General features: G+C 39.1%; 1 protein-coding gene and 1 long non-coding RNA gene across 7 annotated transcripts in view; one reads left to right on the top strand and one right to left on the bottom strand.

Annotated features, from left to right (window-relative positions):
• Window positions 1-18,651, top strand: part of PRKG1 (protein kinase cGMP-dependent 1) — a 580,751-nt gene extending 562,100 nt beyond the window's left edge. For 2 of the 6 annotated variants that reach the window (XM_033149165.1, XM_033149166.1), the window contains exons 11-18: window positions 4,382-4,521; window positions 6,016-6,105; window positions 8,495-8,636; window positions 10,845-11,008; window positions 12,964-13,086; window positions 13,631-13,693; window positions 14,504-14,570; window positions 17,932-18,651. In XM_033149165.1, the coding sequence (XP_033005056.1) occupies window positions 4,382-4,521; window positions 6,016-6,105; window positions 8,495-8,636; window positions 10,845-11,008; window positions 12,964-13,086; window positions 13,631-13,693; window positions 14,504-14,570; window positions 17,932-18,030 (888 nt within the window). In that variant the 3' untranslated portion in view covers window positions 18,031-18,651. Of the gene's footprint in view, window positions 1-4,381; window positions 4,522-6,015; window positions 6,106-8,494; window positions 8,637-10,844; window positions 11,009-12,963; window positions 13,087-13,630; window positions 13,694-14,503; window positions 14,571-15,889; window positions 16,301-17,931 lie in introns of those variants that run through there. The other 4 variants (XM_033149167.1, XM_033149162.1, XM_033149161.1 and 1 more) reach the window with 3 other exon arrangements.
• Window positions 15,934-24,352, bottom strand: part of LOC117046781 — a 45,443-nt gene continuing 37,024 nt past the window's right edge. The window contains exons 3-4 of the long non-coding RNA XR_004426624.1: window positions 18,045-18,095; window positions 15,934-16,039 (exon numbers count right to left, since the gene is read on the bottom strand). This is a non-coding gene — a long non-coding RNA (uncharacterized LOC117046781). The remainder of the gene's footprint in view (window positions 16,040-18,044; window positions 18,096-24,352) is intronic.

The raw sequence follows: 24,352 nt of genomic DNA, 5'->3' as shown, positions 1-24,352 counted from the left end.
GCAAAAGAAGTTCTTGACTTATGTATGACACAGTTTATTTAAGATTGATGAATTCTAATGATATCAGGAAACTTAAGATAGCACTCCTTCAGATTACTTTGATTTTCTGCACATTGCTTGCCAGGGATCCACTTTCTGCACTGGTTCCTGCCTGTTTGAAGAAAAAAATGCTTTTTCAGAAAAGCCAGTTGAACGGGGTTCATTTCTTTCTTCTTGTAAAAGCCTTATGTGCTTAAACTATTACCACGGCTGTTGGAACAACTATGCTGTTGACTTTTGGGAAATGAATGTGGATCCTATGGAATAAGAGGTAATATATTTTTCTGAAATTCTTCCATCTGGATCCAGCTAGAGGCCGGATTCCTAGAGGATACTCTTGTGTAAATGAATGCTGAATACCGAATTCCCTACTCCAATCTAGCAACCAAGATGCCACATACAGAGGCCAATAAACAAAGGGCTGGAATCCCAGGAAATCTGGAAGAACAGAGCACTGTATGCAGTTCTTCCCCAGCTTCTCTTTCCTGCCAAACAGTGGGATCCAAGCTTCTGTCACCAACCAGGCTATGTGTGCACACCCTTGGCTGTTGCACAAACATTAGGATGGCTCATGGCTTTTCAGTTTCAGTATTATTTCATTTCTGGTGTTTGAGTTTTTCCATTTTTGGCTAGCAGTTTCAATCCATCATGAAACTTCGCATGGGAAAGGGGTCATAGCTCAGTGGCAAGAGCACATGTTTACATGCAGAGGTTAAATCCCCAGCATCTACAGGCAGTGATGGGATTGTCCCCTGCCTGACACACTGGACTAGTCAGTCTAAAGACTCTAGACCAGTGTTTCACAACCTTGGGTCTCCAGCTGTTTTTGGACTACAACTCTCATGATCCCTAGCTAGCAAGATCAGTGGTCAGGGATGATGGGAATTGTAGTCTGAAAGCAGCTGAAGACCAAAGGTTGGCAAAACACTGCTCTAGACAATACAAAACTAGATGGTCCAGAGGTCTGATTCCTATGCTCTACCAATATTCCTAGGCTGACATTCCTACCCTATTGCAAGGAATAACCGTTTTGCTTTTCACAAGGTTACACTCATTCATGCAACACTTACATTTATGACTGTATCTGAAGTAATAATGTGTAGTTTTGTTGGTCAACTGGAAGGAAAATGTTTTCCTTCAACTTCCCATTGTTGAAGTTTTGCATTTATCCTCTGTTTTGTGTGGTATGTCTACAAAGCTTTAAAAAAATGTTCTGCATTTACTGCACAATCCATTTAGCATTGCCAAATTGCCCGGGCTCCTCTCAAAATTATGCATTCAATAAAAAGAAAACAGCTGCCAACATGAATAATTTCAAACAAAAGCCAGTACGCCATCCAGGCTAGTAATGCAGGCATTACAAATAGGATTTGTTTTCTTTTGTCATTTATTTTTATAGCTGAATAGTTCTGCGACAACCAACCAATACATAAACAGAAAATCACTGACAAACCCTATAAAAACATTTTTTTAAAAAAAACCAAGCATCACCCACCTAATTTGAATTATTTTGTTTTTATCAGGCCGTGTGTATTTTGGTACCCCGTATAAGCATCCCTCACAGTCCATTTGTACTTTGATTCCTCTGGATTATAATGAATATTTGTAGTTCTCTGAATGGTTTTCAGAGCAATAATTTGCCAATTGTATTATGGTGAAGAATCAAGTCAATTGGGGAATGACCCAGTAGCCTCTTTCCCCAAGCAGAAAGGAGGGCATGGAAGGGCTCTGTCTAGGAATGTGTCCTAATTCTGGTATCCCTCACTCTGCCAGCTCTGAACTGCTGTTGAATGTTCGGCTGTGATGTTGGGCACACTGATACACAAGCAGACATTCATGGTAAAGCCTTATCATGACATAGGACAAACACAGGTGGAACTTTTTAAGAACAATGGGATTGGTTCATAAGCACCTTCATTACATTCAATCCATACATATTTTTCTGTCTCAAGACAACTTCTGAAACTACCACTTCAATCCAGCAGCTCCATAGTACATATGGCTCTCTGCATGAGCTGTCCAACTCATTTTAATGTTGAGGAAGGCCCCAGGAACCCCACAGGTATTTCATTCCTAGCTTATGTGCTTTTCAAATGTTAAAAAGAGGTTCACTTAGAAGCCTTTTAAAAACACTTTGGTTTAACTCTCCCATTGAAATAAATGGGAAACTTCTTTAAAGTTAATGTCTTAATTTTAGCATTCTTTTCTATTACACCTGAATTATAGATGACCTGCCATTTTTCTTTTCTTTTTAGGATTATTAGTTTAGCTGTGAAGCCATTGGTTGTAGGTTACTTCTGCTGGCCTTAATTGGTCTATTGTAGAATAAAGCCCTCCCTCCCCCCCCCCACACACCCCAACCAACCATACATGTGAGCCATATTCACATGTATCTCATGCTAGCTCTTAAAACCAAACTGCTGAATTGCTCAAGTTTACTCCTATTGGAGAAAATGCCAGTTGAATTCAAAAGAAGAATCGAGGCAGAGAGCCTTTTTAAGCGATCAAATTGCCTCTCTTTTAGTGACTGCAAAGAAATTGAGAATGAAAGAGTGTTTTCCTCATCCACTGCAGACTGGTGATATCAAGTCATCCCAGAGCACAGGGTTGTTAAACAAATCGGCTTTTGGTCTGGAGCTGCATGCAAATGGATATTACTTGAGCAGTGAAGTTGCTGTGGAAGTGTATGCACTGAATTGTGTTCAAGTGAACAGTTTCCTTTCCAAGTTTAAGAAAATATGTTCCTCCAGTTAGTAGAAAGAGTTTGTGCAGAAAGATGATTGGATGGTAACTGTCTCATCACAAATCTACCTTTCATTGCCACCATTGCCCACTTAATCCATTGAGGAATTTTCACCTTTTTAATTCTTCTTCTTCTTCTTCTTCTTCTTCTTCTTCTTCTTCTTCTTCTTCTTCTTCTTCTTATTATTATTATTATTATTATTATTATTATTATTTTAAAAACTAACATGATGAACAAACATCTAAAATGAGTAATGGTGTTTTTGTTTGTTTGTTTTTAAAAGGGGGACAGCCACCAGAAATATGTGAGAAAGCAAATGTTAGAGAACTGAATAAGCAAATTTCTCCAAAGTATGCCTGTTTAATGGATTGCAAATGTGGTTTTTCCCCAATGCAGGGGGAAATGTAGTAATTGGGGCCTGTTTAAAGTTGTGTTTGTATGCACTCTGGCAATCATATTATAATTAGTGGGCCTGACCATTTGTAACCTGGGCAAGGTGATCAAGAGAGAGATGGCTGGACAGCTTTAGGCATTCTTTTGGAGATAGACAAGGAGAGTATGACCCTGTTGATTCTCCTAGATCTCTCAGTGGTGTTCAGTTCAATTGACCACTGTATGTTACTAGATGGGCTCTGCAGGGTGGAGGGATGGTGATATGGTGGCTCTATTCCTAACTGCAGGGTCACTTCCGGAAGGTGGCATTGGGTGACTTTTGCTCTGCTCAATGCCAATTAAGCTGTGGAATACCTCAAGCCAGTAGGAGAGGTAATCAGGGGATTCAGAGTGTGGTTCCATCCACTATCTACTGTACTTCTAGCCATCTGAATCAGATGAGCAGGATAAGGGCTAATAAGCTGAATCCTGACAAGATTCAGGTGCTGTGGGTCTGTGGTTCTCTGCTTCAGGTATTAGGCAGATAACATACTCTAGAAGGGGTTACACTTGGAGATATTTCTAGGCCCAGCTGTGGACTGGGTAACCTCAGTGGCTTGAAGTGTGACTGGCTCACTTTGGTTGGTCAGCCAGCTACAGCCATTCCTACATAGAAAATCCACAGGGACCCATCCTCTGGTAGCCTCTTGATCTGATTACTGTGTGGTGACATGAGAACTGCAGCTGGTGTGAATAATAGGGATTATAGGGTTTGTTCTTTGTTTGGTAAACATGTTTTTAATATCAGTTTGAAGTGCACATATATCAGAGAATCTCATCTGTTTTGTTGGAACTGATGAATTTCTGAATTTAAATCAATTGCTAGCGTGTGGTTCATTGCAAAAAGCTCTGTAACTGAAGAATACATGATGCGAGGAGACAGGATGCAGAGTTGGTGAGCATGCTAGAAAGGGAAGTTTGCAAGTCCTTCCAACTGTTTGACACCAACTATTCTTATGTAGCAATATATATAGAGAGAGAGAGCGCCACCTGTTTTGTTTGCACTTTTACAAACTTTATAGGGTCCAGATATTAAAATATATAAACGGTATTAATTTTTATCTTCACTTGTAGTTCAAAGTTCAGCATTTTAGCTACTTGAGGAGTCACTGTGTGCCCTGATTCCAATCTGCCATTTTCTCTCTCCCCCCCCCCACCCCTTTTAAGGTCCAGTTGAAAAGCGACGAATCAAAAACGTTTGCAATGAAGATACTAAAGAAACGCCACATAGTGGACACAAGACAGCAGGAGCACATCCGCTCAGAGAAGCAGATCATGCAAGGGGCTCACTCAGATTTTATTGTGAGGTACTATTGTGGTTTCCCTTGTTAAATCCGTACTGGTTGAAGGTTGTATCTCAGCGTTAGAGCATTTGTTTTGCATGCAGAAGGCCCCACCCCAGGTTCAATCCCCACTGTCTCCAGGTAGGGTTTAGAGAGACCTGTCTGAAATCCTGCAGAACTGATGTCAGGCAGTATTGGCGATACTGAGCTTGAAGGATCACTGGTCTGACCTACCATAAGGGTGTGTTCCTATCTGTGCAGATGGAACGTGCTTTTGAACCCCACTTGCAGTGTCTGATTAAACATAGATTATTCCTTATGTGTTCTAAACATTATAGCTGACATTCAGATGCCCTGAGGCATCAAATGAAATGCAGGAACTGTGACGCACAGTTTTGATTTATACCAATACCTTGATAATCCAGTCTCAAACCATTTCAAGGAGACTTCAAAAGCATGGAAGAACATTCAAACAGGGGATGGGAACACTCCTTCCATCCCTTCTTTGCTGGCATTTTGACAACCTTAGCAAGAGAGGAAGGGGTGGAACAAGCTGTGCTTGTGCATGTGTGCATAGGGTGTGAATTATCTCTTATTCTGTCTTTATGTATGACTTATATGTGAGTTGCAGTATAGTCTGTATCTGTAGTATATTTGAAGGTAAAACCTAGCGCAATATAAAACTTCCAAAATAACAGAAGATATATATATATATATATATATATATATATATATATATATATACACACACACACACACACACACACACACAGTATTTTCCGGCGTATAAGACGACTGGGCGTATAAGACAACCCCCAACTTTTCCAGTTAAAATATAGAGTTTGAAATATACTCGACCGCAGATTCTCCACCCGGCGTATAAGACGACCCCCGACTTTTGAGAAGATTTTCTTGGATTAAAAAGTAGTCTTATACGCCAGAATATACAGTGTGTGTGTGTGTGTGTGTGTGTGTGTGTGTGTTTTTGTGTGTGTGTGCATTTTATTAGTGAAGATACAAGCCATTTTTCTTCCAAGTGGACTCAACATAAGATGGGGGGAGAGAGAGAGAGAGACAAGCATGCTAAGCTTCAAACCCCATTGCTGTCCCCATCACTTTCCATTAGTTGGAATGTTAACTTCTGCAGCCAGGTGCCTCTCTGCCTGTATAGGCTGCCCTATACAACGTTGCTGGATGTATCTATTGACTAAGTGCAATCGTACGCATGTTGACTTAGAAGCGAGCCCCACTGAGTTCAGTGAGTCACATCGAAGCAAATGGGCATAGCATTATAGCTTCAGAGTACAGTATTATAAATATCATCCCCAAACTCTCTGGAGATCGATTCTTCCTTCCTGCCCCCTGGATTATAATAATACATAGATTATATTGATTAAAATTTACAAATCCTAGTATTATTAATATTATTTATTAAATTTGTTTACCCCCCCCCCATACCCATAGATCTCAGGGCGGTTCACGGCATAAAATTACAGTTTTCTTCTCCCTCTCTAACAGGCTATACAGGACGTTCAAGGACAGCAAATATTTATATATGTTGATGGAAGCTTGTTTAGGCGGAGAGCTTTGGACAATTCTCAGGGACAGGTAAGGGAAACTGCATCATTCCTTTGGATAGGAAATGAAATTCTTTCAGCATACTGAATGGTCACTCTGAATTAAGAATTAGTGAGAATAAACTACTGATAATATGCCAATGGGGAGAAAGTTAGTAACCAGCAGCATTAACATAACAGCACAACAAAGGGAAGAAGGATATAATTATTTACCAAAAGTTACTTTTCTTTTGTCCTTCACACAAATTTCAGTAGTGAATTCCTAACCTTTAGTAGTAGTAGTAGTAGTAGTAGTAGTAGTAGTAGTAATAATAATTCAAATTGCAAGGTGCTAGAGTTTATTTACTTATTTTAAAAACCCTTGAAATGCTTGTAATTCTTTTTCTCTGATAGTCATGGTATATACTGCCATCTAGCTTTGAAAAGGGTTTATCTTTTGCTTTTCCTCAGACCATCCATTAATATTCCTTAGTAACTGAAACATTATGGTCTCAAAACAGCATTCACCTCAGGAAATAGGAAAAGTTTCAGTAGATTTAAAGGTAATTTCCTGACCAGTTATAAGGCAGAAATAGAAATGTTAACCTATGATTGAAACTCAGCTTACATTGAAATTCAAGGTAGAAGCTGGATTTATATTGGGGGGAAATGCTTGGTACAATATTTAAATGGCTCGTAAATGATTGAATCTTTGAAACACTTTCTAAGCTTCAGCCCAGGGTTTAAAGTGCTCTCTTTAATGTATTTGTGGGGAATGTAAGAGTAGAATAGTTGTTGAAAACAAGTTTGTACCTGCAGACTTTTTTCTATTAACACGGGGGGGGGGGTACTGCAAACAGCTTGCTAATAAACAGTTTGGAGTATTATTAAAGAATTTAAGATCTAATATTTCCAATTCCTGAAATACAATGTTTGACAGCTGACTGTAATATATACCAATTATTTTCGACCTTGCGGTATGCTCGTGAGAATATTGTGGTATCAATACCTTTCTTTGTTCCCACTGGAATACTTTTATTTTTATTTTTAGTGCAGCATGTGAGGAAGATATTTGTGGCTTTTAAAAAATCATAAGCCTTCAACAACTAAGCAAACAAGCAAAGAAATATGATTCCATGATAACCTTACAGCTGTTTCACAGTAGTGTTTTTCTGGCAGCCAGTGGGGCTGCTGCAGTCAAGTCATTAAATACATGAAATATGCTTTCCTGACACCACAAGTCCTTCAGGTTGTTTTTATATGCATCACACGCTAAAAATGGTTGAACAGTGCTTTCTCAGTTTGTAAGGTTTACTGCTGCCGGTGATCAAAGCAATTACTCCACACTTAAAATCCTGTATGTAGTTACACAAGTCACTGCAATGTCCCCCAAAGTACTTTTCAGCCATGCAAAAGCAAACCATTCTTATAGTGCAGACGAAAGCTAATCTGATGCCTACCTTCATAATGATGGAGCTTCTAGGTTCTTTGCATCCCAAATCAGACATGCTCTGTGGTTCTAATTGGCCAGTCCCTGCTATTTTGATCCTTCCCTACAGGATAAGGGGTGGGGGCATTTGTCATTAGGATTTAGGTTTCTAAGGAAAATGGGCAAAGTGGTTTATGAGACATTAGGGTGGTTTGGGAGAGATTAGCGATTGGTGAAGCCTTCTCTAGTACGACTTGTAACCAGGCTCAGCAACCCAATTATTTCCCCCTCCTCCAGCCAAACAAAACTGGGGAATATCTAGGCTTATTCTGAGCCCAATTACTAGTCAGATTTTACTGCACCATCGACTGTGGCATAACGAGGACCATTAACAGGGTCAGATTCATCCTCCAAATCCCCAAGAGGCCCCAGTACCCAGTACCTGCTCAACTTGCAGGTATAGAAGGGAAGGGATGCCTCTTTTCTCCTTTTCACATCCAAACCCTCCAGCACCTGTAGCACACTTCTATATCAGTAGCACTAGGAGAGCCCTGTCTCACTGTATGTCAGATGGTAGGTGGATATAGCACTGGGCATCGGATGACCTAAGTTGACTGGTTTAATTTTAGAGGAGAGAGTCCTTAAAATGATATATTTTGCTTCTCTGCTTATTCGTACATTGGAGCTGGTGTTGTGTAATAGCTAAGACATTGAGCTATAAACCAGAGTGCCCTAAGTTCAATTTTAACCTTCGTAATGAGACGATGATATAAATTTACCGAAGGAGCCTGTGGTGGTGTGGCCTTAGGTAAGTTGCTACTGTATTTTATTATCTGCAATATGGGGATAAAAAAACAAACAAACCACCAAACAGATGATGTGTTTGTTACAGAGATAATGCGTATGAAACGTTTTTAATACAAATATGTTCACGTGAAGCACAAATGTAAAGCACTGTTGATCTCTCAGTATCTCTCCTCTCACTTCCCACACCCCGTATCCCTGGTTGCAGAGGTTCATTTGAAGATTCTACAACCAGATTTTATACTGCATGTGTGGTAGAAGCTTTTGCCTATCTGCATTCCAAAGGAATCATTTATAGGGACCTCAAGCCAGAAAACCTCATTTTAGATCACCGAGGTTATGCCAAACTGGTGAGTACTCATGATGTTTTTCTTCCAAATAGCAATAAAATAGTACATTGACATGCTCACTGCATTGTAGTTAAAGGTCTGTCTCCTCCACCATTATAATAAAATGTCTTCTCCAATGGGTTTATAACAGCCATAAAATAGTGCTTCTGGCTGAACAGCAGTACTCAGCTCTGTACTTCCAGGACAAATCAATTTATAAAAAGGACTAATGAAAACAAATTAATCTTACTGTTTCCGAATCTTAGACGAGCAGAAGTTGAAGTTCACAGTTGGTTTTAAATTGCCTTTGTGGCATTATGCTCAGAAATTTATTGTTCATATCACATGATTCCAGTACTAGATAAAGAGCTTGATATCTTCCCCATTTCATCCAAAGAAACACTGAATCTATAGCTGCTCTTTTTCAAACCATACCTTTGTTATTTCTGCGCATAGTCCATTATTTCAGTCCCCTAGCTTTTTTTGTGCTGTGCTGCACTATTATCAATAAAAAATAATTAGGCCTCAGAAATGCCTGACTTATTACATACTGTTCTTGAAAGAGATCATCATGGCTGCAGATGGGGCAATCGTTAAGGCTGATATGAGTGCCTTTCCTTTTATGCTATAAACCAGTGTTTTTCAACCTTTTTTGGGCAAAGGCACACTTGTTTCATGAAAAAAATCACGAGGCACACCACCATTAGAAAATGGTAAAAAAATTAACTCTGTGCCTATATTGACTATATATAAAGTAATTTTTCAATTTTTCCCACGGCACACCAGGCAACATCTCGCGGTACACTAGTGTGCCGCGGAACAGTGGTTGAAAAACACTGCTATAAACCATCAAGTGTTCAAGTACAAACCACACAGAATCACAGAGCTGGGGGAGGGGGCTCATTGCCCATCTAATCCAACCCCTGCTTGATGCGAGAAATACAGAACTCAGCCTCTGGTTGAAGACTTCCAGTGAGAGAGAGCTCACCACCCATCTAGGCCATTAGTGCCATTGTTGAATTGCTCCCTACCATTAAGAAGCTTATTCTAATGTGTTTTTTAAAAAAATGAATGGACATTTATTAAATATATTCTTGATTTACAAAGGTGTGTGCAATGTCTCTCTCATATTTTTTCCATGTAACTTTTTTACAAATCAGTTTTGGTTATTGAGACATTAGGAAGAGAAGGGGGAAAGAGGTGGGTGGGGTGGGGAGATGGGTGGGGTGGGGTGACAATGTTTCTATTTTCCTTAATATATGTAGGGTTTGGTGTCAGCGTTGTTTGTGTAGGTTCTCTGTTGTTCGCTTGTGCTTCTTTGGCGGTGAGAGAGGTCGGGATTGGCGTAGGGTGTGATTGTTCATTTGTGGTTGGCTGTGGTGATCTTTAGTTTCCTGTGTGAGTGGGGTGGGTGGGTGTTTTTGATCAGGTTAGCCATATTGATTTGTATGCTATCGGTAGATTTTTGTCATTGTCTTGTTGGGCTGTGTGTGTGTTTGTCCCCGTGTCAGTTTCAGGTTACTGGTTAGTTTTTCTAGTAGGGCTGTTTCCCATACTACTTGGTACCATTGGTCCATGCTTACTCCTGGCAAGTCTTTCCAGTGTCTGGTTATGATGTTTCAGCTTATTCTAATGTTGAGACAAAATCTACTCTCTTGTAACTTAACCCCAATAGAATCATTTTGAAACTAGGGACAGCTGAACCTGTTTAACACTGCTCTATGTTATTTATTTACAGGCAACCCATTTTGTGTGGGGGTTACATTCTGGGTCATTGCATGTGCTAGTGGAGTGTGCATAAGCCCGCCCCCACCCCACCCTCTTCCTGATTCAGAAATGGCCCATGCATGCATGGTCACACACTTTTTGAAAGCGAGCAAAACGGGAGTTGCCTGCATATGGTTAGCTCCTACATAAAATAGCCAATTATGATGGCTGACGGAAGGACAGATCAAGTAATTATTGACCACAAGTGTTATGAACTCATTTATTTTGTTTTTGCACAAATCTTAAGTCTGAAAGATATTCCTACATAGCTTTTTGTACTTCTGCTTTCTTTGACAGCCCTGTACAGCAATCAACATTCTCACTCTGAGAATATTCCCATGAAAGATTTCTTTCTGAACTGGTTTATTCTAAGCAAAACATGAGCATCTCCTCAAGCCTTTGTGTCTGCGTAATTGCTCTTTTTTTCCCTTTCTTGATGGGTGTGTGAACTTTCTTTCACAGGTCGATTTTGGCTTTGCAAAAAAAATAGGATTTGGAAAGAAAACATGGACTTTTTGTGGAACTCCAGAATATGTAGCCCCAGAGATCATCCTGAACAAAGGTCACGACATTTCAGCAGACTACTGGTCACTGGGAATCTTAATGTATGAACTCTTGACTGGCAGGTATGAGCATTGAATTGGAGCTACTGATAAAAATAGATCAGCAAATTAGAGAATATTTCTGCCTTTGTCACTTTGATTAGGAGCACTAGAGGTTCAGAGCTTGCATATGCAATGATTATGCCCCCCCTCCAAAAAAAGGTCTAAAAACTTATTGTTGAGGCTGCTCATTATTATTTTGCCCTGGTTCACAGCATTCTAGCAAATAAAGGGTATGGAACAGAAAGCAGAAGGGGAAAGGTTGGACAACTGAGATGCAGAGTTACAAATTTAATTCTCTTGGTTTCCATTCCTTGTTCTTCTGGCAGCTGTTGTAAAACAGGTCTGTTTTTACACTTCTAAGAGAGGCAGCATAAGCATCTGTCAGGAATGATTTAACAGTGGGTGGCTAACCTGTTGCCTTGCAGAAGCATGGTTAGGGATTATGGGAGTTGGAGTCCAACAACATCTGGAGCACCACAGCTTAGCTTTTAAAACAGGCATCCCCAAACTTGGCCCTCCAGCTGTTTTGGAGACTACAACTCCCATCATCCCTGACCACTGGTCCCATTAGCTAGGGGTGATGGGAGTTGTAGTCCCAAAACAACTGGAGGGCCAAGTTTGGGGGTGCCTGCTTTAAAAGGACAATGGATTCCCATAAAGCACTTTGAATGCTAAGAAGTGGTACTGAAACTGTTTCTAATAACAATAGCACACCTTGCGTAATTTCCAGTTATTGCATCTTCAGAATACTATGTAATTTGTCAAGTAGACAAATCATCACTTGGTGTCTAGAAATAATAGAATAGTCACAAAAAGTTATTCAGTTTTAACTCATGCAGAACAAAATAATTTCATGATGCTATGGTCTAGGTACTCATTATTTTAGCATTAGCAAGCTACAATTCACAAAACATGCTAGAAAAATATTGTCATCCAAAATATGTTTTGGCCTTGGTTAGTGGCATTTTTTTTTTAAGAATACCAAATTCAGCTAAATTGTTGTGCTAGTGGAATGTAAAAGTTAAAGGAAACATTGCTGTGTACGACAATATTTCACTTAGTTGGGGAGTCATGAAGGCACCCTATCCTTTCCTTTCCTTTTTGTACCCAAGAACTTCAAGCACATAGGGATTCTGAACCAACCCCTTTTCAGAATTGTTGTATGATAAAATCAGGGTTGAATATATGCATTTTAAAGTACCTTTGACTGTTCCTAGAATGATGCACTTCTTCAGACCACATTCTCAGATTTTCCAAACATGGTGCCTATATTGATTTAATAAATCCATGTAGAACTAGAAAAGTATTCTCATGTTCAGAAAAAGCAAGATTTTCAAGTGAAATCTCATCTCATATATATATCATGCAAAATTATATGAATATTGCATTAAAGAATACAGTAAAAAGGCATAGTTATTTGCCAGATATATAGAAATAGGTACATCAGTTTGTACATCTAGAACTCAGAAGGAATGATGACAAGAGCAGTATTACCTTACACCAAAGAAACACAAATTCTGCATTCTGTCATAGTTTAAATAAATAGGCATATCACATTAAAATTTCCCTGTGTTTAAAGTTGCAGAACTTAATATGCATTTGCTGCTGGTAACATGGGCATTGCTGGTTTTAAGGGCCTACACATCATTCTTTCCCAACCTGATGCCCTACAGATGTTTTGGACTACAGCTTCCATAAACCCCAGCCATTGAGTAGTAGTCTAAAACAACAGGAGGACACCACAATGGGAAAAGATACTGTAGATGGTACAGAATTTAGCAACAGCACTGAAATTAGCTTGAACGTAAATGCTACAGCTTCCCTTAGTTAATTAAAACATTATTGTGGCATCCACTGGAGGGAAATAATGAAAACTCTTTCAGGAGTTTAACACGTTTTTGTTGCCTTATCTTACAACATTTGATGACATATTAAAACAGATTTTTAACTTTGGGTTCTTCTTTTCTTTTCTTTAGTCCACCATTCTCAGGCCCAGACCCCATGAAAACTTATAACATCATACTAAGGGGGATTGACATGATTGAATTTCCAAAGAAGATTGCCAAAAATGCTGCTAACCTAACTAAAAAACTATGCAGGTAAACACTTTGTAGACTGCATTAGTAGTTTTGTCATGAAGGGAATGTGAATTAGTACCACAAGTTCTTGCTCTTTTGATGCTGGTTGTATTCTATAGAATTTTTGTGCGTGTTTTGGTATTTGGGTTGGTCCTGATGTACTTCTGAATAGAGGTGGTGGTTGTTGTTGTTGTTGTTGTTGTTGTTATCAATTATTTTACCTGCCCTTCACCAGCAGGTCCCAGGTTGGATTGCAACAGCCTAATGTTCCGAATTAAAGGCAGTTATAAAGCATACTACATTCACAATAATAGGGTGGGTCTTGAAAACACATCTCAGGTGCCAAAGGCCTGGGTGTAAAATAGACATGGTTGAGATAAGAGTCATACTTGGAGTAGACAAGTCCACTGTTTTGGTTGTTAGCTCTTTTGCATGCTATTGAGAACAACAGTGGGATAGAGAATGTTTAAATAAATAAATGAAGGAGAGTAGAGAATGAAATTACCTCCCAGCTTTTTCATTCCACTCTGTTGTGTACTGGGGTGTATTTTTCTTTTTCTTACAGGGACAACCCATCAGAAAGACTAGGGAACTTAAAAAACGGTGTCAAGGATATTCAAAAGCACAAGTACGTATGTTTCAGATGCTGAAAAGTTATTACCATCTGTTCAGAGGACATTTTCCGGATGGTATAAGAAGCTACAGTCCCTGCCCCAGTACTAAACAGAGGGAGAAAATTATGACAGAAGCAAGGGCAACAGGAGAAGTATATACTGCACACAGTGTTTAGGCTTTCTTTTACTTTGAAGCTTAAGACAAGTTCATTTGATGCTTTTTATGAGGCATCTGTTTTGAATTTAAACCATCTCTAGGCTTTTGGGGTGCAACCAGTATTTCTTTGTGCAGTCCCAATTCCCACTGATGGGAATTCAATGGACTTGAGCTTTTATAGCTCCTAAAACTGGGTGCCATTGGCTCTGTGAGCTATTTGCATTGAAACAAATGCATGGAACATTGGTTAATATATTGGTGGTTTATAATTGACAATATCTTCAAAGAGCATGATTTATATATTTTTTAAAAATACCAATGCAGGAATAGTTCCCACTGAAGATAACATATCATAATGAGGTGCCAAACATAATGCTTTCTGTACAGCACGAAGTCCCATTTTGTTTGACATTTTACCAGGTATAGAGAAATGCCATTCTTGTCCCTATAGTGCTATATACAGTGTGCCTTTTCACTAGCAGAAGTGGTTGTGGATGGTGCATAATGAGGCACCCTGTTTTCACCACTCCCCCTACCAACTGCCACCCTCTGTGCCAGATCCCATACAGTTGTAGACAGTTCCCCCAACCCCCAGGAGACTTTGGGAGGCAAGGAGGGGGGCTGCAAATCTGCTCCTTGCCTTATATTATCATTTCCCTGTTTTTAGGTGGTTTGAAGGCTTTAACTGGGAAGGTTTAAGAAAAGGTACATTGACACCTCCTATAATACCAAGTGTGAGTATAACATTTATTCTGTTATTCGTTCATACCTGCTAGATTGGAACAGAGAACGAAGATTATTATTTTTGAGACACTCACTGCTACAACAACAAACAGCTTTGGTTGAAAGCTCTGTGGGCCTCCAGCTATACTGGAGCTTTTCTCACTGACGCTGTTGTCAGGGGCATGCATTAAGAGTGCAGAGTTTTTTCCCTGACGTTGATGCATCAGAGCTTGTGCACATATGTAGAGATGGAGTCCTGGACTGAGATGTATTTCCAGAGACGTTTTGTTTTCTTTTTATTGTAGTAAAGCTGCTTGTTCTTCTTTCCTAGCCAGTTTGCTTTAGGTCTCTTGTGCTTCGCCTTTTACTCCTTCCTCCTGTCTCTCCAATATGCCCTTTATTTCCTTCCCAATTGCCAAATTCCTGCGATTCTATACCAGCGCTAAAGGCTGCGCTTTTGCTGTCAGGCATATATCTACCACTCGCAACTGCTGTGCTAACTCCATGCTAGTCCAAATGGATAAACCAGGGACCAAGCAAAGCCAAAGCTGATGGCACACTTCCCCCGCCCCGTGTGCACACCAAAAAAAGGACAGTAGTGCAAAATAGTTTGTTTTTTGGTACCTCTTCTTTGTGGTAATCACTTCCCCTCCACCAGTCATGCAAAAGATTCCTCCAAACACAGTAGCTATAAGTGACTGAACATAGCTGTTTCTGTACCAGAGCTCCCAACTACATGGATGTACCTCCAGGTTTCGGTACTGTAGCAGCAGGGAATGAAGCAATGGGAGAAAGCTCTCCGTGGTCACCATATACTTGCAAACATTCACCTTTTAAGCCAATGGACCTTTCCAAAAGGAGGAATGGTGAAAGCTCTGGTTGTTTTAGGGTTTTTATTTTGATACAATCATAATTTGATATATTTTATTTTAGATAACAAATATTCTCAGATCCTTAGCAACCCTTTACCCATATTATATGGCTAAGCAATGTATATCCTGAAAACATGAGCTTCATGACTTAACCAAATTGAATGATAGTGAATTTTTTATTTTGATTCGTATAGTGAACTATGCTTTAATATTTCACTTTTCTGGTTTTAAGAATTCACTGTGAAAACTGAAGCACCCACTTCCTCATCTGCAACTCATGTGATATACTGAAAAACACATCCATCAATTTTGAAAATCCCTAAAACAAATAGTAAATTACAAATTAAAGCAGCAAATTTGAATGAATTTATCACTTTTAAATGTACAAATCCTTGAAATTTATTTAGGAGTCATGAAGTTTAGTTTTCTGAAAACAGTGGGTTCCCCTCTATCTTTAGGTACCGACTGTTACCTTCTCCCCACTTCCCCAAGCAGTCAGAAGTTCCAGGGGCAGCGCTTCCGAGTTTAGTTTCCTTTGGATGAGCGAGCACTGGAGACTTAAGGTGTCTTTGTACTATTTGCTTTATTTCCAAATATCCAAGCAGAACCTAAGTGGAGACAAACAGGCAGTCTTGAAACCTAGAAATTCCATTAGGCTGTATGGATCCCTAGAGAGAGAGCTCCTCCATCACCCAAGATGCTTTGCCTTCATCCAACTCAAAACTCTTTCCTTCTCTCCATGTTTCCAAATTTAACACTGTCACCTGTTGTTTCTTTTCAAAATATACTTATACAGATAAAATAACATTTCCTTCACTACCAACTTCTGCTGTGGTCAGGGGCTTTCCCCCTTGACCCTATAGAAAAAGGAGTTATGAGAAATATAAAGGATGCATAAATAGCTTTATGAATTTGTAAGCTTTATAACTAGTTTTTAACACACAAATGTGTGGTCTCCTGGAGAGAAGCCAACAGCCGCTTTGCTCCTTTTTTTACTGCCAAGCTGGGCTAAGTCAAGGCTTGGCTTCCCAAGTTGTCCAAACAGATTTGTGGTTTAGCAGGCTCCTCACTAATTTTAAGCTGTAATCAAGAACAAACCTTGGCTGCAGCATTCATGGAGCCATAGTTTGGCTTACTATGCCATGCAAACTAGCCCACTGTATCACTGGCTTTCATGTTTATAATGCGAACATATATTTTTTGTATCTGTGGTGCCCTACGCTTAACCATGGCTATTTGGGCCCAACCATTTCTAAACGTCTGTTCTACTAGGATTATGCTGATTCTGGCCATTGTACTGGTTCTTGTTTTTCCACTGCAACAGCCATTTGTATATCATTCAATAAACAAATCAATTCTTTTCAAGATTTAGTTAAACAAAGCATGTACTACTTTTATCTGTACCTTCTAGAATTTGTATGATGATTATTACTACATTGGTGCCCCGCCTTTCCTCCAAACTCAAGGTGGTAGCCATGGTTCTCTCCCTCTCCACTTTATTCTCAGAACAAACTTGTGAGATAGGTTAGGCTGAGAGATGGTGAGTGGACCAAGGTCACCCAGTAAGTTTCATGGCTGAGAAGGGATTTGCTTTTTTACAGAGTCTCCTTTTGTACCCTGACACACTCAGCACATTTCTCTCAGGTCATTTTATGCCTTTTCCAAACTGCTGTTTCTCTTGCAAAATATTCCAAGACGGAGACAGAGCATTCATTGCAGGCGCCCCAGTTGAGCTAAACAGGGCCGTGCTGTGCAGCCTCCCCAGCTGCACAGTGGGAAGCCCAGTCCAGCTTTGAGGGGCTCACTCATGTCACCTATGCAAACCCAGCACCTCTTTGCAAGACTTACAAAAGTGGTGCAGGACTGGCAAGGTGCATGCCTGATGCATTCTTCCCAAGCCACCCTCCAGTTTGAGGGCAGCTGAGAAGGGTGCAAAATAGCACCAGGCTTGCAGGCACTGTGAACTCTTGTGTCCTTCTCATGGCACCTCCAGGGGCACCGTGAAAAGGACCCAACAGCTCATGACACACTGTCAGGCCCATGGGCTGGCAGGGCATCATAAGAAATGTGCCCCCCCCAAAAAAAAACCTGTGCCTGCCGCCCCCCATGCTTCTGTTCCAAGCATTCATCACAGATCCCATTGCTGCAGATAAATTTCTCATTCAAGTGACCATCAACAGCCAGTAAAAAACATTTACATTAGTCAGATCGCAAACTATATAACCAGAAAGGCAAAACCCATGATATGCTTGTTCACAAAATTTAAACAAACAAAACATCTCATGGCAGTACTGTAAATGGAAACTGTAGTATCTGAATTATTGTTCTTTCCAAAGCTGTTCTTTGGAATTCTCACTGGCAAGCATGAATTACAGGGATCTGTATACGTGAAGTTATAGTTTTGAAATCAGAAAACTGTCTAATGATTCCAGACAACAGCTTTGGCATAAATCATCATCATCAACAGTACAAACAGTCTGTTTTCCCCCCTACTGGACAGGTTGCATCTCCAACAGATACAAGCAATTTTGATAGCTTCCCTGAGGACAACGATGAACCACCACCTGATGACAACTCAGGATGGGACATAGACTTTTAATGTATTTCTCTTACCTGCTTCTGCCTTGCTGAAGACAGCTTCCTGAGACATGGCTGCCAGCAGACCTGAAGGAATTGGGAAGGATTAGTGCTCGGGGTCACCATGATGCCTTGATTGATGCTGCTACAGTAACTACAGTGGCATTAGGACTTCTTGCTTAGATGACAATAGTGCTCTTCACATGTTTTCTGTTTGAACTTAACATAGCAGTTGACATGGTGGTCCTGAAGCAAAGCCTTTTTAACCAGTAAATAAATGTGTTTTCTATCACTGTAATGAACTCGCTCCAGTCATAATTTGAAAGCTGATAGAATAAGATGCACATAATTCTAGCTGCAATATCATTGTATTGCTAATTCTGTTCTGAAATGTTAAGTACTGTAGAATCTACAGTGTAGGATCTGGGGTATTCCCAAAAAAGCAAAAGGAGTGTGTTCGGCCTCTTAAAGTGGGCCAACGTATCAAACCAATGAGGACCACAAAGCTATTGGTCTTGGAGTTCATGTCAAAGCAGTGCTATATAGGTTGTCTTTTCTTTTCGAGCAGTATTCATGACAAGAATGAATGTTACCCTTTTCCATATTTAATTTCTGATGTGCTTTCCCCCTCCCAAACTGATAACAAAAGCACAACTGCTACAGTTTTTATTGAACTGTTAAAGCAAGTACAGTGTGGGTCGGTCGGTTCTCACACGTATCTGAGAACATGGTATACCTAACATTTAATTTTGTTGGTACAGCTACATAAGAGCATGTAGAAGATTATTCATAAAACTACTCATTTTACATATTATATATATACATATATATAATAACTATATTATAAACAAAGAGAAATGTGCTTATCAAAAGGTCCGAGAAAGGAAATGATAGCAGCCAACTGGTCCAATAGAAATTTACACTGAGCTTAAAATAACATTTACCTTTTAGAGCCCAAGGAAGGAAAATGCAAGACTCACTGCATACTATATAGGTGCTATGTACATTTTTAAATCCATGAAATAACCAAACATCCACAATCATTTTTCAGGAAAATATGTAGCAAGGAATGTGATTGTCAACTAAAATCTCAAAATAATATTTACACACACACACACGTTTTTGCTGCTCCTTCATACAGCATTGCCATCATTTGTTTTGCTTTTTGCCAAATCCCCTTAGTCCCACTGTTTTCTAGCTGTATTTTGATTATTTATTGCGGAAATTAAATAATTCAGCTCTCTTCATGAAACAACCACAAGTTATATCAATCAGTCTAAAAAGCATGGAGCTGAACTGTGTGCAGCTGAAATGGACCACTTCAAAATCCCATTCATTTCAAAGGGAGAGTTGAGTGCATACGGAAATTAATATGAGAGTTTAAAATGTTCCAGTTTGGGTGAATCATACTTACTAGGCTTGAGCCTTCCAACATATATGTGCCACTCTTTTAACAGTAATACATTATAAAAACGCAGAAAAATGATAGCAATCTCTGTGAAGACATCTACCAGGTAACGTGTACTTTCAATATACTTGCACCTTTAGATGAAGTAATCTCACTGCTAAAGCAGCCTTACGTATACAACGGAGTTTTTATTAGTTCAATAAAAAACAACCCCTACAACCCACTTTTAAGATGCCATCACATAATATGAAATGCCACTGAAGATAAACACATCTATCCCCTTGTTCATTTCCCTCAAAGTAACACCACTGCAGTCTCACAATAACCTGACTCCAAAAAAACAATTTTCATCTCCAGTTTTGCTCTTTATAAGTTAACTTAACCCTCTCTTTTTTAAAAAAATCCATGTTTCTCCTAGCTTCCATCTTGTATTTACACCTCCCTCCTCCTTGATTTGCCCTTTCCGATATTTCCCTTCGGGATTAAAAGGGCTTAAGTTCAAGCAAAACTAACTTGTCTAACTTACTATAAAATCTTGACATTCATTGATTCCAGATGGGATTTAAGTTCAACTAACTCACAGGACGATCCAGTGCATGCTTTACTCAGAAGTAAATCCCACTGTTTTCATGCAAAGAAAAGAATGCATAGGATAGTAGCCTCAGTGCAGATCCAACCCAATTTGTTTAAAGTAAATTTTCAAACCCTCGCTAGGTTATATGAATTCAACGCAGTTAGTTATAACTTGCAACAGCACTGTCTGTTAAATGTATGTCACTGCAATTTTTAAAGACTTGTATGATTTAGGAAACACAGCAGAATTGTGTTTTCAGTTTGAAATGTTTAGATACAATGCAGGTTTTTTTTAACTAACTCAATATAAACTGCAAAATAGCCCTCAAAATCTTTGTTTCTTAAAAATTAGCAGCTGCTCAATCAACCTTTTCAGTTTCTCAAGGCTGTCAGGCTCCTAGTCTTATACATTAGAAGAGAACATGTGGGTTTAAGGAGTGAAAAAGAGATACTGTGGCCTTCCTTATATGCTTGCACATTTGACATTAGCATAACGCTTTCAGGAGTCATTCCTGTTTGACACTGGTTACATAGCTGTCAACCCTCCCTGCTGTTTCCCAATGCATAATAAGGGAATTTACCACAAAAAAGGAAAAGGTTGACAACTATGCACTGGTATACATTACAGCAAACTTGTGGTCCTATTTCCACCTCATTGCTGGTGGAAATAACCAAGATATTTAAGCCCTTTTTAGGGGGCAGGAATGCCTTCCTACTATTTGTTGTGGCATATTCTACTATAATGTTGTGAGCATTACTGGTCAGGAACAACATAACCTCTGGATCTTAGGAAAGATGACTCTTCTTCCAGTACATAAAAGATCAGGAGTAGGAATATTTGTGGGAACACTAGGATCCCACCACAAACCAAACATAGCAGCACCATTTGGAGTCTGCTTCAGAGCTTCCAAAACTTACACCACTATAACATGACAAGTCTTCCCCTACACTGATGCATTTGCACACTCTTCCTCACACAGCTTCTTATGAGCTGTTTAGAGTTGTTCTGGCCAAAACCAGCATTAGCAAGGACTATGAAGCCTTCTTGGCTAGTGAGGTGCAGCTAGACAGAGATATCACCATTTCCTAAGTACTGTACTGGATTGTGCTGAAGTTGAAGGGGCACGCTCTTTGTTTGCTTACTACAACTTATCAAACGAGACATAAAAAATATATTAAAATATCGCAATTAAAATATGGGTAAGTAAAGCAGAAGGAAGTGAAGTAAAAACAAAAATAAAGTGCTACTTTATTTAATCCTATAAAATCAGTCTACAGGAGGTACTTTATTGTATACCAGGAATTATTACAGAATCTGAATATGGTAGCTGTAATCACAAACCTTCCAGCATGCAAAATCTAGTTAACCATTGTGGCAATAATCCCAGATAGTGCTGGATGGACCTATGCCCCACAAATAACCCAGAGATGCATTTTAAATGAAAGGACACATTCTACTCATGTAAAAACACGCTGATTCCTGGACCGTCTGGGGACCGGATTTAGAAGGCGATTGGGCCAGATCTGGGCCCCGGGCCTTAGTTTGCATACCCATGATCTTTTCTGTCCAAATTTGGACAGATTTTTTTAAATGAGTAAAAAAAAACTGGGGGTCAGGATTTTTCTTTGTAAAATTAACCACATTTACCTTGATTTCATCCTTTGTCAAAATCATTAAACAGGGTTCTCTTTGCTTGCAAGTGCATGTAATCAAATATGCCACTTCAGAGCTATCCTTCAATTTAATCTGACAATTCTTCACATTCATGTAGCTATCAACAAGTTGAACAGAGGTTTTCTAAACAGATATATATCAACAGTAAATATATCAACAGTTTTCTGGGAGAACATAATTCCATGTAACTCAGGCTTATAAAACTAATAGCCAGCCTCCTGCTTTTTAAACTATAAACCAATAAAACACAGCAAAAAGCTTTGCATCATCATTTATCATTTCTGCTGCTCATTAAACCAGTATGGCACAGCATTTGCTACATCTGCCAATTACTTTTATACACCATCGAACACATATGCAATTCTAAACTTAAGCATTTAAACACTATCCGAAGCATTTCCTGACATACAATAGGGCTAGAACATGACTCTAGTCATCTTGGTCAAAAGTCACCTTGTTTCTACATTGCAGCTGGACTCACTTCTAAAAAGCACTCCCAGAACCCCAGTTCTGAATTCATACTGTAGTCCTATGCTGAGAGAACTTAAATGCAAAACTTGTTCTTTTTGATTAATTGACTTTTCCTGGTTATAAACACGAGAACATGCTTTTTCCACTCTAAATAGTTCAAATGACAATGTGTTAAACTAAAAGCATTCAGCTGAAGAGTAGTCACACACAAACTTAGTGATAATTATGCAAGGAAAGTTTCAAAGTGAGCTTGGTATGAATTATTAGGCTTGATTCCTTCCGTTTGTCCTTGATAAATACTGGTAGTATATAATTGGTGAGGTGTGCATTTAATACAGATTTATTTTTTCATATGACTCACTTGCATTTTCTTTACCAAATGTATTTTAAATATCTTAAGCTAGCATGTGTGTATTAATAAACCCTGCATTTATAAGTAATACATTTTATTCACACACACATATATATACAAAAGCACACACACACATTCACATTTCAGTGTACTGCAACTTACAACTGGTGCACATGCTACTCTTTCCATGCAGATCCCGCAGGAGAATGGAATCCATCCCATGGTGAGTTTTCTTTGCCTGGTTAGGACATGAAGCAGGGCCATACTATAACAGACGTCCCTAGCTCCATCACACATCAGTAGTAGCTGCAAGCAGGAGTGGAAAAAACTAACCACACAATTTGAGGGCGGGGGGGGGGGAGAGATAAGTCAACTACATCCTATTCAGAGTAGACCCACTGAAGCTAAGTTGGTCGTGACCATTAATTTCGATGGGTAAACTCCCAAGTAGCACTAGGACTGAATTATCACCCAATGACCCAAGTCCAAATCACACGACTGGGAATGAAAGCTTGCCAGCAGTTCTGCTTGGAAATATAGTATGCGGACTACTTATTACTTATGGCTGCAGTCCTCAGATCAATTTGCTCATGAGTAAGGTCCATTCATTTTGGTAGAGTTTACTCCCTATAAACGTGCTTGGGACCTCTGCTTCCCTTTATGAAATGATGGTGTATCTGCATAAAAAAGAAATTTGCTGTCATAATGGAGACACATTTGCTAGAACTGGGTTCTAAAGGTACAGGTAAGCTTTAGCTTATTATTACAGTGCTGCATCATTCACAGAAAATTCTTATTTAATAATAGGACCACAAGCAAATATTTATGTAAATAGATATTTTTTTCGTGTTGATATTTTGTGGTACACATATAGCTTTTTATTTAGAACTTCATTGCATTATTCTTTCATTTTCTTATTTGTAAGGTAATGTTTTTAGATCAAAGTAGACTTGAATTAATGTCATATTTGTCAGTATTACTGAAACTTATGTCAACTGTACCGTTGTCCATCTGTCCCATAGTTTTTAGATCATCATCTAGTTATTTGGCATTGTTGCAAGTGCCTTAAAATTCATGGCATCCTATTTAAAAAAAAATACAAATTTGGTGTTATGCTGCATGACAAAGACAAACACACCTCAAAATGTTGTCCTTTCTTAGCTTGCTGCGTTTTACAGTTCTTTCGGCTAACAGTTTATAAGCCTTTATTATATAATATTGATGAATTACAGAAATGATGAAGTTGTTCTCTTATTTCTGTTATAAATGTACCAGAGCTGTGTATCTGTTAATGAGATACAGCGTCATTTCTGTGAAATGTATAAATGTATGTGCAGGTCAAATTAATATATGACATACTATCAGTCTGTATACAGGTATTCCTGTTTTGCTAAGCTGTGCAAATTTTAAAACTGTAGTGCAGTAAAAGTTCTAACATATCACATTTTATAATAGGCTCCATTGCAAAAATATTCCAATCAGACCAATGATTAGCAAACTGACTGTCAAATTTACACCAAAAAAAAAAAAATATTCTTTCCATTGTGAAACCAATGACTGCAGAAGGAGTGAATCTTGTTGCACCACTGAACAAAACAGGACCAGTGCTTTCTATGAGTTTCCTTGTATATGCAAATGTTTCTGAGACAAACTCTCAGTAGTACACCTAGAAAGCTAAACACTGAAAGTGTGTTATTTGTCCTCTTCCTCTGTGAACAGTCCACTCCATAAACAGACCACAGCACTGAGACATTGATGTTTCAGGCTTTAATAGCAAAGGGAAATTGATTCAGCGTTGCCTACTACCGTACTTATTCCAATGTATGCTGTTTTTACACTGGTGGCTTCCTTTATAATCTTAATGG

This window comes from Lacerta agilis, chromosome 5, assembly GCF_009819535.1.
Source record: "Lacerta agilis isolate rLacAgi1 chromosome 5, rLacAgi1.pri, whole genome shotgun sequence".
NCBI classification, from domain to species: domain Eukaryota; kingdom Metazoa; phylum Chordata; class Lepidosauria; order Squamata; family Lacertidae; genus Lacerta; species Lacerta agilis.
The sequence above is the reverse complement of the archived record's forward strand: the minus strand, read 5'-3'. Positions and strand labels throughout refer to the sequence as shown.